This window comes from Phocoena phocoena, chromosome 4, assembly GCF_963924675.1.
Source record: "Phocoena phocoena chromosome 4, mPhoPho1.1, whole genome shotgun sequence".
Taxonomy (NCBI): domain Eukaryota; kingdom Metazoa; phylum Chordata; class Mammalia; order Artiodactyla; family Phocoenidae; genus Phocoena; species Phocoena phocoena.
In genome coordinates this window covers 8,308,938-8,322,339 of record NC_089222.1, presented here as the reverse complement: position 1 = coordinate 8,322,339, position 13,402 = coordinate 8,308,938, and the positions used below count along the sequence as shown (strand labels likewise).

At 40.9% G+C, this 13,402-nt stretch overlaps 1 protein-coding gene across 2 annotated transcripts in view; it reads left to right on the top strand.

Moving 5' to 3' along the window:
* Positions 1-2,025: 2,025 nt before the first annotated feature.
* RAB5A (RAB5A, member RAS oncogene family) overlaps positions 2,026-13,402 on the top strand; it is a 29,954-nt gene continuing 18,577 nt past the window's right edge. The window contains exons 1-2 of one of the 2 annotated variants that reach the window (XM_065876008.1): positions 2,026-2,366; positions 5,429-5,684. In XM_065876008.1, coding sequence (XP_065732080.1) covers positions 5,522-5,684 — 163 coding nt within the window. In that variant the 5' untranslated portion in view covers positions 2,026-2,366; positions 5,429-5,521. Of the gene's footprint in view, positions 2,367-5,428; positions 5,685-13,402 lie in introns of those variants that run through there. The other variant, XM_065876009.1, reaches the window with a different exon arrangement.

Genomic DNA, 13,402 nt, shown 5'->3' with positions numbered 1-13,402 from the left:
CAGTGGTATTCCAAGGTGCAGAGAACAAAGTGATCAAAGATGCCAAGATGGAAACACACAGGTGACACTCTGGGAACACAGAGTAGACTGGTATGATTAGGTCACAAGGCAAGAGTTTGGGGAGAGGGAGGCTTTAGAAACAGAATGAAAGAAACATGGGTTGGGACCAGAGTTGAAGAACTTTGTACTCTATTTAGCAATTGCATATTTTTGAGTAGGAGAGTGACTGGCCAAAGTGTAAAGAATGGGTTGAAAAGGCAGGAGTGTGCATTAATTTCAGCTTGTACAAATACTACCATGGCCCAGGCTTTGGGATTAGAGCTTAGATTTGGGATTAGAGAATTTTGGGTGACAGAATGGGACAACGAAGAGCTGAAGATGATTCTGCTCTTTCAAGTCTAGGTGACTGGGAGGCTGTTAATACCAGTCGCCAAGCAGAAGCACGTTTGGGGTGGAATAGGTTTGGTTTGGGGCATACTGTTGACATGCCAAAACTGATATGACATATCCTATTTCCTGATTATTCCTGGGATTGTCCGAGAGGTATCACCATGACTAACATACCATATTGGAACCACCCCTTGGGATAAAGTGCCACAGACACCGTTTGCACATGACACATAATGTTCTTGGGGTAACTGGGAGGTTGATCTGAAAGGCTGGCTGTTCAAGGGTTCAAATCACCTTCATTGCAAAATATTGACTGAGCACCGACAGGATACCTTAGGCCAAGTACACATCTAGACGATCAATACTGATGGCCACACGGCAGGGCTATAAATAGTAAACAGCAAACTGAAAAAGCAACCCTCATCCTGAGGAAAAATCGATTTAACATTCTCCCAAATTCCGAAAGGAATTTTGTTTTGTTTTGTTTCAGATGCCCAGCCAGGGACTGTTGTGTGAGATGGAGCCAAAACAGCTTGCCTTAAGTAGGTCTGCAATGGAGGCTAATGAATGTCTTGGGTTCTTTTACTGGAACTGTGCTTAAGAACTCAGATTCTGGAGCCAGCCTGCAGGTTAGAACACAATTTCATCACGTACTCCGCGGTGATTTTGGACAAGTTACACAATCTCTGTGCCTCAAATTCTTTACCTGTAAAACAGGCACGGCACATTCGTGAATACCACAGCCACGACTGAAGACTCCTGGCTGCCAGCCGCTGTGCTAGACAGCGGCGAGGACCACTTTGGGTAGGTAATATTCCAATGTAGAGGGAGGCGGACGATAGAGCTAGTTTCAGAGCGAGAGCCTCATAGCGTAGGAAGAAAATGGGATAATTCCTGTAAAGCGTTTAGTGCAGTAAACCGCGACGGGAAATTCTTTATAAAAGCTACCTATTATTTTATAACTTGCCCCTTCGCACCCAAAACAGGTAGGCTCTCAAGAAAAGCAAGTTGTTACTGAAAACGTCCCCGCCTAAAGACAACTTTCGGGGGTCGGGGGAGGATCGCATCCTCCTCCCTGGAGTCAACGCCCCTTACCTATCCACCCATCCCTAGGGACGTGTTCGAAGGCTCTCTTGTGCTAGAAAAGCCCCCACAGAAAAGCCCCTGAGCCGAGCTGGCATTGTTGGGGTGTTGCAGAGGTAGGGAAAGGGGAACTGGCAGCTAATATTCACAGAGAAAACTTCGCCGCCCCACACCGCCTGGGAGTAACAAACCCAAGCTCTCCTGGGCTCCCCCTAGAGCAGGCCGGCCAAGGAGTGCCCCCGCCCCGTCCCCGCCCTCGGCCATGGGGAGCCACCGACCGCCGCCCAGATAACAATGGCGCCGACGGGGGCGGGGCCGCGCGCGCCCCGGGGAAGCGGGTAAGGGGAGGTGGCCCGCGGCCGTAGCCGACCCCGCGGCTCGCTGGGGTCACGTGACGCGGCCGCCCCGCCCCGCGGCCCAGCCCGGACTCTTAAGGCTCTGAGAGGGGGCGGGGGAGCGGATGGAACGGGCGGACGGGGAACGACCGGAAGTGACGAAGGGGCGTAGTCCGCGACGTGCGGCGACGTGGCGGCGAGGCCGGCGCCGGGCGGCGGAAGTGGCTACCGCGCTGGGACTGGAGTGTTTGTGTTTTGGTTAGCGAAGGAGCCGGCGGCCGGCCTGAGGGGAGGAGGGAGGAGGAGGAAGATTTAGTGGGAACTCGAGCGCCGGCGGCGGCGGAGGAGGAGAAAGCAAAGAGGAAGGCGGAGCGGCGAGAGGCGGAGACGGAGACCGACGGGGGCGGCACCGCGGCACGAGCCCCGCACCGTCCAGTCTGAGGGGAGCGGCGAGACGAGGAGACGCGCCACCACCGCCGCCTCAGCCTCCTCTCGGGCTCCGCCTGGGACCTGCAGCCGGAAGCTTCGGCGCCGCGGCCCCGCGAGCTGCGGACTCAGGTAACCGAGCCGGCCCTCCGCTTGCGCGGAGCGGGTCGGGACCCCGGGTGGTCCGCGGGCCCTGCCGGCGCGGAGTCCTCCGCCCTTCCCTCTCGCGCGTCGGGGCCCGAGACTGGAGATGGGCCGAACCCGGCGTCTCGACCCGCCGGCCCTGGTGACTCATCCTTCGAGGGGCTCCGGAGGCCAGGATTTGGGGACCGGCCGAGGGAGCGACGGGTGTCACCCTGTTCCCTTCTCAAGATGGCGCCGCGCGAGAGGGCCGGAGGCCGCGGTTCCGCCTGCTCCGTCCTGGCAGCCCGGAGTTGGGGGGGGTGGTCTCCGGCCAGAAGCAGGCCGGATTCCGGGGAGGAGGATGGGAGAGACGGCCCAGGGGCCTGGCGGAGCCTGCCTGCTCGGGCGATCGGAGCTGGGTGTCAGTTGCTCAGGTGCTCTCGGAGGAGGAACTGGGGCTTCCAGCAGGTGTGAATTTGGGGAGCTCCGCCTACCCCCCGACTCCCTGAGCCGGGTAATGGAGGGAGGAGGCGGCTCGGGAAGCCGGGCTGTCCAGGGACTCTTGTCTCATCGTTGGAAGGTGGTGAACCGCAGCCTTAAACAACTCGGCACAACTAGGTCGCTGAACACACTCAGTGGGTAGAGCCCTTTAAACGTGCTCTGTTGTTCGCCTCCCTGGAAGCTGGTTATCCTCCTGAGACTCAGACTTTTTCAAGCTCTGAACGTCATAATTCACATATTTGGTTTTTGTTTTTTGCTGAAGTGGTGCCTAAGTGTCCAGTCAATTGCCTTTCACATAACTAGTAGGGAAAAAACCCACATGGACACCACTGCAGTAATTCAGGACAGCTCAGAAACTTTATTCTTAGTGTAAAATGGGGATAATAAAAAGAGCTCGTAGGGTTGCTGTGAGCCTAATTCATAGGATGGTGCTTGGCACAAAATAAGTACCCAGAAATGTAAGCTGCTGTTAGTTTTCATCAAAGAGCACCCAGGAGGACTTTAATTCTAGAATGCCAGGTGTTTTCAAAAGATTTAAAATGTACTTTGTGCAAAATCTTGTGCTTTTGTGAAACAAAAGTTTAAGTAGTGAATGCAGCTATTACAAAATGTAACTTTTAACCTTAATGTTATGCTAACTGTATATTTATAATTAGATTTAGTTATGTTTTGTTTGAGATCCTTGGAGGGAACTATAATGCAAGGCTTTAAACCTTAAAAGACAAAGCTAAATCATAATCTTTTTTAATGGGCATCTGATGTTTTCCGTGCAGTTTTGGGAGGAGGACTGTGGAAATTCGGAGCATGTTGTCCTTGATGAGTAATTCAGTTTGCTGTTTTGTAGGTAATCAGACAGCTGGGAAGTGTTTTAGTTGCTATCGTATGTACTATCTGAAGGTGTGTTGGTGCATTTTCAGTCTACCTGACTTTCTTTTGATACTTGGTCATTATTTCATCCAAGGGGCACTTTAATTGCCAATTTTAAATCCCTGCTGTGTGTTGACCACTGTATTAGAAACTTTTTACATATATAGCCTCTTGTTTACTTCGCACAGCAGTTATGAAAGTTAGGTATAATGGAAATAGAGGCTTTGAAATGAAAGCACTTGCTCCAGCAGAAATTGGTATAGCTAGCCAGGATTAGATCCCCAAATCTGATATGTTTTTGGGGTGGTAGGAGGGTGGATGTGGGGTTGGAGCATTTTTTTATTACAGAAAAATTTTTAAATGTACAGAAGTAGGAAGAATAGTATAATGAACCCATCACCCTAGCTTCAGTTATTTTATGGCCAGTCTTGTTTTATTTATGCCCCCATTGTTTGGAAGCAACTCAGACCTATTATTTCATTTGTCATCATTTCAATACGTATTACTAAAAGGTAAGGACTCTTCAAAGCTGCTGTTTAGGTAAGGCAGAGGTAATTTTATTGCCATGAATGTAAGGTCTCATGGATGTGTTTATTAATGAGTTCGTGGTCAAGAGGGATTCTTGTATAAACTAATTTCATGGGTAAGGCAAATATCTTATTAGGTACCTAAATGAAATAGAACAGTGATTTGAGAAGGGGAATCATCAGATTTAATGTTATTAGCACATGATCAGGTTTTGATTAAAGATAGAGGAAAACTATTATGATTGATTTGTGAATAGATTGGAAAAGAGTTCTTTGAAAGTTCCCTAATTCTTTGAGATTGAAAATTAGCGTTCTTAGATAATAGTAGAAGACATAGAAGTTGCCCTTCAGGCTAGTTTTTTCTAAATGTGTTAAATAGAAAGTAACGACACATTTGTTAGCTCCAGAACTACAGAAAAGTATAACTAAATAAGACACTAATTCACTCACCACATAGAGAACCACAGTTAACAGTTCCACGTCTGATGTACTTGAGCACATCAGAAAACAGTTTTAAGTCTTTTAGGCACCAGACACACCACCTACTTAATATATTTGTTGCTCCAAAACTACCGTTAAATAAACAAAAAACATGTACTGTTTAACAGAAGCCTTCAAATAATAATGGCCAACATTTATTGAGCTGTTACTGTGTTCTAAGATCTATTCTAAGAGCTTTCCACTTATTAACTTAATTTTACTCAAAACTGTTTTAACCTAAGTACTTGAGTCACCTTTCAGGTTGCCAGGGTTTGAAACTCAGTTCTGTTGAAGCTCTGTCACAGTAACTGTGTGACCTCAAGTTACTTAACCTCTGTGCCTGTTTTCCTCATTTTTGAGGATTGTAATAGTCAACTTTATAGGATTGTTGAGTGGCTGTGTTAAGTACTTAAAACCAGCTGGCACAAAATTGAGTCTTTGATAAAGGTTAGCTTTAAAATGTTTTAAAAGCCTTGATTACAGCATGATTTTAGGCTCAAATCTCATGCCTTTACAGTACTGACAAAGGTAGTGAATTAAACTAAATGACACTCAGTGTCTATTAGAGGTTATAATTGTCATGCAATAATGTGTTACAGGCAGAATTTACCAAAGTGATTAATAGTAGATTTGCTTTGTTTTGCTGATTTGTATACTTACTTCATTTTTTTTTTTTTTTTTTTTTTTTTTTTACAGGTTTCTCTACCTCCAGAAAGAAAAAAATTGACACCTTGCATCCTGGAAGTTCATTTAAGAGACTGAAATTAGGGACTTCTTTCAAATTTGGACATGGCTAATAGAGGAGCAACAAGACCCAATGGGCCAAATACTGGAAATAAAATATGCCAGTTCAAATTAGTACTTCTGGGAGAGTCTGCTGTTGGCAAATCGAGCCTGGTGCTTCGTTTTGTGAAGGGCCAATTTCATGAATTTCAAGAGAGTACCATTGGGGGTAAGATTTTCTTTTATCCCTTCTTCATTTAATTGAATCATACGTTGACAAATAAGATTTTGCTGTTCTGATTGTATGATGATGGGTACTGAGTAGGTCACAGAGTGAAGAGCTGAGCAGCAGGCTCAAGCTTTATAACTTGGTTTTTGTTAAGGTAATGTTGTTTAATATTTCGATTTACTGGTTATCCCCAAGATGGTTATATGGAAGCTAAAACACAGATGCAAACATGAGTGGAATCAGTGTCCCCAAGTATAAGATTTGACTGATATCTTTCTTGATAATGATTAGAAGCTTCTTCAAGTTAATACATGTTTGTGCTGAATTATATTGGCTTTAGAATGAATAGTGAAAATAGTAAAAGTAAATAGTAAAAGAGTTAACATTAAAATTCTAATTCTAAATAACTGAGGGAGGAGAAAAAGTGAGTGATTAATGAAGAGGGGCATGAAAGGGAAATGGGACCTGGAGAGAAAGATGGAAGGAGAGGGGAAAGAGGTAGAGTAAGCACTGCTTACAGTGTTTTTGGTAAGACTGAGGCAAGGGGACGGTAAGATACAGGACAAAGAGGAGACAACTAACAGACCATTGCTGTGAATAGAAGACAAGAAATTAGATAATTGAACCTCATCAGAGAAATCCACAACTGTATATAGCAGCAGGGCAAAACAGCCTTTTTTGGGCGTCAGTTTCATCTGCCAAATGAAGCTTTTGAATTAGGTACTGTGTGGACAGCTTTAAGATTCGTGGTATTTTGCAAGGGGTGTGTAACTAAGCAGTACCATATTTTTTCCAGGTATTTTATACGTTTTAAAGTCTTACTTTTGAAATATATAAGGCAGATACCCATTGGCATGTAGCAACTTCTTGGAGTCCGTCTTTCAGGAGCATAACTTTATGCTATGCATTGAGTATGTGTTCTCAAGTAAGTACACTTGAGAATTTTATTTGTAGTTTCAGATCCTCCCAATAAGATAAATTACAGAACTCTAGTATCTCCTGGCTTTTCCCTACGTACAAGAAATGTGGTAGATAAGTGGTATTTCCACTTTAATAGACTCAGCAGTATAACAGTGATTGTCAGCCCCCTCCATATGTATATCATGTTACAGTGTGATCCCATTTTAGTATATTATGGTTTTTATAATGGATGAGCATCAAAAGTATAGTCCATACCATGCAGCTTTTATTTTGATTCAGAAATCTTGGTATTTTAAAAAACTTTAATGAAGTGTATCACACGTTCTTTGTGGTTTCTTTGTGAATACATTTGTGTGTGTGTATACCGTTTAATAATGAAATATAAAAATATGTATACGTATGATTTAATAATGAAGTATTACCTCTCAAGCTTTAGCCTCCTCCAGAAAGCAAATTGGGCCAAAGTTAACTAGCCCACGTGGTAGGAAGAGTTTTAAAGAGTTTGAGGTTATGTCCACCCACCTTAAACTGGTGCAAAAAGTTAGTCATTATAACTGCTTTTTGGCAAGTGATTGTCAGTTGCAGCATTTTCCAAAGTACATATGCATCGTAGGCAAAATACCTGGGCCGATATGTTTGGGACTTGGCTATGTGCTAACCCTGCCCCCCTTCACAGTGCATATTAAAATAACAAAAACACTGAAGTACTGTAGTAAAGAACTTAACTCCTGGGAAATGTCGCCTAAAACTAGAACTTTGTTTTTGTTTTGGTTACTCCCAATTGTCTTCGAAATGTATTTTTTCCTAATGACATCTAAGGAAGGACATTTAAAAGAGAAATTTAACCCCTTATCAGTTCATCAACATAAATATACATATTCTCTGATATGTGTGTATGGGAGTGTGTATATATATATATATATATATATATATATATATATATATAAAATCTCCACTTTCATTTAATACCAATTAGATTGTCTACATTTCATTAATGAAATTGTCAAAAGGTTTTCATTCTAACACATAAAACTTCCTTAATATTTTCTATGAGTACAGATTGAGCTGGCTTTTTAAACCAACTTTAGAAGGACTTTACATCCCAATTTCTATGTTAATGGTTACTGGCTGGATACCTTTCCACTATGTTGACCACATATTAATATCCTTAGGAGGTATGACAGTGCCATTATGATTACAGCTGTGAGCCCTGGTTTTTTTGTTTTTGAGAGATAACTGACATAATATTGTGTAAGTTTAAGGTGTAAGGCGTATTGGTTTAACTTGCCTACAATTGAGCACTGTTTTTTTTATGCTTTTTGCTAGCAGCTCTTCACCCTTAAGGACTAGAGTAGAATCTAAGCATTTAAGGATCTCAAGGTGTGAGCTATTTAAGGTCTATAACTCGTAGGTAATATGTCTTTTTGTTTTGGCTGATGTGTGGTAAGAGCTATCTAAAAATGAACCTGGCCAGATGTTTTACATTTCATCTGTTCTTTATTTTTCACTTAACTGTTGATGTTTAATAACATTAGTTGCAGTCTGAAGAGCTCACTTAAAATTTTAATCTCTGGTTGTGTTGTAAGGTGGAAATCATATACTGCACTCTTGAATTTGTGTATTCTAGAACCTTATATTCATCAAGAACATCAAGGTTTCTTTAGTTTATGTGGTTCTTCCTAAACACGATAGCTTGATTTAAGAATCCATGTTGTCTCACAATACCCCACACCCCTGCCCCTTGGCTCTATAGCACTCATAATGAGATAGGTAGTTAGGTGGTGGGTTTAGCGCTTTGGGGAGTTCTAGCTTATTTGTAGGGGTTTAAAGTCTGCATGACGTTTACGTTCCCATTGTTTGTCTAAGACTAGCCCATAAGATTAGCAGGGAGCATTAGGCTCAGAGGGTTGTCATCCTTCTTGCTATTTCATCTGGAGGCGCATAGCTCTTCAGTAAATACTTGTTGGATGTTTGGACTGGCCATCTTTCATTTAACACCTTGAACACCTAAAGATTTATCTTAAGTTTTAACAAGTCTTCCACGTGATTCTAGTACATGCCAAAGTTTGAGAACCCCTGCTTTCTGTGTTCTGAGGAGCCAGTATTACATTCACACTACATATTAAAGTTCTCCCACAAATGGAATAATTGCTTTTCTTTTTTTTTAAACTGTAGGATTTTTTAAAAACTTACTGTTCATCTAACTCCTCCAGTTTGAGAATTTCAGGTATTATGTACTTAGTTATATTACGTATTAACCTGTTATTTCTTTGTATGGGAACCCCTTCCTGTTAACCTGCTAGGCCTCTTTAAGAGAGCATGGCTCCTTCTCTGTTCCATCAAGGATACCCTGCCTTGTCTTTACTTACGGGAGTTAGAATATCCATAGTTTTCAGTTATCTGTACTGATGCTGCTCCCTTTTATTGCCACAAATAATCAAGGACTGGTTATACACGAAATTAAAGAAATAAGTGCCTTCTTTTTTAAGCTATTTTCAGCAGTTATTAACCCTAAGTAGAGTGTCTAAAATAATTATTTCAGGGTTGTTTTTACTGGAAGAACAAAGTTTATTCTATATTTAACATCCGTCCAGTTTCCTCTAAGGGGCTACCAGGACTTGTTTTTCTATTCAGATTCAAAAACATCTGGGGGGAAAAATTATTAAAATTAAGAAAAACAAGGTTGGTTTCAAAGTTATTATTAACATTCTCTTACCTTACCTTATCAATTTACAACCAGGACCTTCTTAAGAGTCGAGCATTGTGATTAAGAAAGGGGTGGTGAGCGGCTCTATATCCACATTGTTTGATTTAAAATTCTAGCTCCAGCACATACCACGTATCATTTGAGGCAAGTCATACCCAGCTTTATTTGCGTCTTATATGAAATGGAAATAATAGTACCTAACTTGAGGTTTTTGGTAAGGATTAAATGAAAGTGCATATACATTTCTTGGCACAGTGCCTAGCATTGAGTAAAATGCTTATTAAATATTAGCTATTACCATCACCACCATTACTTTTTGCTGAGTCATTTTTATCACTGTTGATATTTTTGTTGTATTGTCATGACATGACATTATTTTAGAACCGTGACTTTTCCACCTAGTGCAGAGCATTCAATTTAGGATTTGACAGTGTTAAAGAATTTTATGTCCAGATTTTCTCCTCTTGGAAGATAAAGTTTCTTATTAAAATTTATAGGAACAAATAAGATGTAAAAAACTTTACGAGCAGGTACTTCCTAAATTTGAGCCTTTCCAAAAATGGAGTTTTTGCAGATTCCTTCAAATAAATAGCATGAACATAAACAACTAAGTTTCTGTAAGTTCTGTATGGTAGATTCTTGCTTAACCCTCCCACCATTTGTTGATTTTCAAAAAAGCAGTTATTTATGTATGTTACATTAAATGCCTGCTCCCCACATCAACTAAGATATTTTGGAAGTTTTCTCAGAGAGAGAAATTACACAGTTAGATAGAATACGACATGTATGTAGATACTAAATTTGCTTCCTAAACTGAAAAATAAAAGCAGCTAGAAAATTTTAATCTGAATAACTCATGTTTTTCCTGTAGTAGTAAGCTTTCTACTATTGCCCTTCACTTGTTAGCTGTAAGAAAGACTTGTTTGTGTAATTGTAATCTGTGCATTTACTTCCTTTACCTTTTTGCATCTGCATATTGTTTTCAATTAAAAGTACTTTTGAGAAAGGATAGAAGACCTAGGGACAGACCACCAGCATATAGTTTTCAATTCATGAGAAAAATGCTTTTTGAAATGTTCATTATTCTTTCTGTTAGTGAGAGTTAAAATTTGTGGGAGTTTATCTTTTGGTTCTTATTGAAAGAATATTACCTTTCTGCATAATAATTCCTTCTAGAAAGTACATATTCAGTATTTGAGATAGGTTGTATTACTAGGAGAAATTGGTAAAGATTTGGTATTTTATATGTTTGTACCAGTTCTGACCTAAAAAATTTTAATAGTCTTAACATCAGTTATTCCCCAGTTTTCCAGTTTAAAATGTTATCATATGTGGCTACTGAAGCATTGCTGTGAATTAGGAGCCAATAAGCTTAGCTTCAATCCTGGCTTCCTTTTACAAACAGCACTGTTTACACATTTATAAAATGAGAAGAGTAAGCTACATAAGGATTCTTTTAGGGCAGACTTTTTTTAAAGTGTGTACTCTCCTCCACATTAAACAATGCAATCAGTATAGTTAAACCTTTTCTTCTCTTGAAATTTATTCCACAATTTGGGATCATGAACGTCTGTTTTGCCCTTACTTAATTCATCGATGCCCTCTGGTGTTGCTGAAGTGTTCAAAGCTGTTTGGTAGAATGATTTTGCCAGTTAGCTCTAAGTATGGTGAACTGCTTCTGTTGATTCACTAATTTGCTGCTTTTACTCTGTTATTACTGGGAAATAAGATTATCAAGCTTTTCAGAAATTCATTTACGCAACAAATTTACCAAGCTCCTAGCACTGTGCTAAATATTAGAAATCAGAGTTAACCTTTCCACCTTTTGGGTCTTACACCATAGTAATCTGAGGTTACTTATATGCAGTCTTCCTTACGATGCATGCTGAATTAATTCATCATTTGGAGTTATCATTGAGAGCCTTTTGTTACCAGGCCTCTTGGTGGCAAATAGGGATGTATTAGAGTGAGAAGGGCAACAGGAGTAATTCCAGAGGCATTTGATTTTTGATCATTGGCTATTTTGATGTAAACATGAACTGCAACTACCAAATTACTAAATTCCTCAAGATGAGAGTGAAGTCACATATTGGATTTTGAAAATAAGAAATAATCCTTAGAATTTTACAAGTGTTGCAAAACAGTATTTGAGGGAAGTGCTGGTAAACAACATTCACCCTCTTTTCCAGGTAATATAGATGAGGAAGGGTAACAGCAGGATGAGGAGCAGTCATTCGTGGTTTTTTAGCCTGTTTGCAAAGCTGAAGATAGCAGTCACTCTTTGGATTCCAAAAGAAGAGATACCTTGATGATATGGGACTGTAATCACTCTAATGATCAGACACCTTCAGCGTTTCTCAGTTAAAAGAATAGTTACTTAGGGATTTCAGTGGTTCAGTGGTTAGGACTCCTGCTTCCACAGCCAGGTGGTGCGGGTTCGATCCCTAGTTGGGGAATTAAGATCCCACTTGCCATGTAGCACGGCCAATAAAAAAAAAAAAAAAGTTATTTATCCTCACATAGAACGAGAGCCAAGAGGGTTTCCACTTAGTTGATACCAATTCTATTTGAGGTGTAATATGAATGTATCTTGGACACATAGGGTCCTTTAATATTAGAGGGCTTGAACTTGAACTTAGACAATCCTAACTTTCTCATCTATTGTATTCATAAGTAATTTGTAAATTTTAGAAAAATGTGACTTCAGGGAAGTACAGGGTAATTTTAGGGTAGCTTGTAAGGTAATTTTTAAGTTAGCTACATGTCATATGATGCAGTCATAGAGCTTATACAGCATTCTCACAGTGTCATCTGGACCTTACCATAGCTATATGAGGAAATACTAATCTTATAGTTGAGGAAACTGAGGCAACAAAAGTGATTTGCCTGAGGTTTTGCAACTAAGTGACAGCTGGGATTAAAAACAGATCTTTCTGGGCTTCCCTGGTGGCGCAGTGGTTGAAAGTCCGCCTGCCGATGCAGGGGACACGGGTTCATGCCCTGGTCCAGGAAGATCCCACATGGCACAGAGCGGCTGGGCCCGTGAGCCATGGCCGCTGAGCCTTTGCGTCCAGAGCCTGTGCTCCGCAACGGGAGAGGCCACAACAGTGAGAGGCCCACGTACTGCAAAAAAAAAAAAAAAAAAAAAAATGACAGATCTTTCTTCATTGCCACCTGTATTCTGGAATTGATAAAGTTTAGGGTCAGGATATGCATGACATAAGCATTCTGTTATAAAATATGTGGTACTTGGCAGGTACAGAGCCCCTTATATATCGATTTATTGATATAAGGAAAATAATGTGAAAGTATTTTTAAATAAAAATTCAAGTCACTCATGTTCCAAAGTGAGCACCACTGTGTTCATTTTTATGCCCTCCACATGTATCACATTTTTATTATTTCATTGATTTGTTCTTATAAGTCAAATCTCAAATGGTTGACGTCGAAAAGTCTCCCTCCTGTCTTCTACCCACTTAGTTCTTTTTCCCAGAGGTAGTGTTACTTTGTCCTTGCAAAGTTACTATTATATTTAAATCTGTGTATTTTCTCCTTTTTATGCAATTTGAAACATACCAGACCTACTGTAGTATACTTTTTATTTTTCACTTTAATACTGTCCCAGTTATCTACGGCTCAGAAACAAATGAACCCAAAGCTTAGTCATTTAAAACAGTTATTATCCCTTTTGTTTCTGGGGGTTGAGTGGGCTTAGGTGATTTTCTGATGTCATGGGTGGCAGTCAGTGCTGGGGCTAGAATCATCTCAACACATCTGGCAACTCATTCTGGCTATTGGTTGGGACCTCAGCTGGGGCTGTCAGCCAGAACACCTGCATGTTGCCTTGCCACCTGGTTTGGGTTTCCTCACAGCATGATGGCTGGGTTCAAACATGAATATCCCCAAAATACCAGGCAGAGGCTGGGTAGCTTTTTATGACCTACCTCCCAGAAGTTCACATAGATAGCGTCAATTATGTTCATATCACAGGCTTGTACAGATTTGAGGAAAGAATGTCAGTGTCATGTCACAAGAATGTGTGTGAAATCTTCTGGCCATCTTGGAAAATACAGTCTGATTTTTCATATCA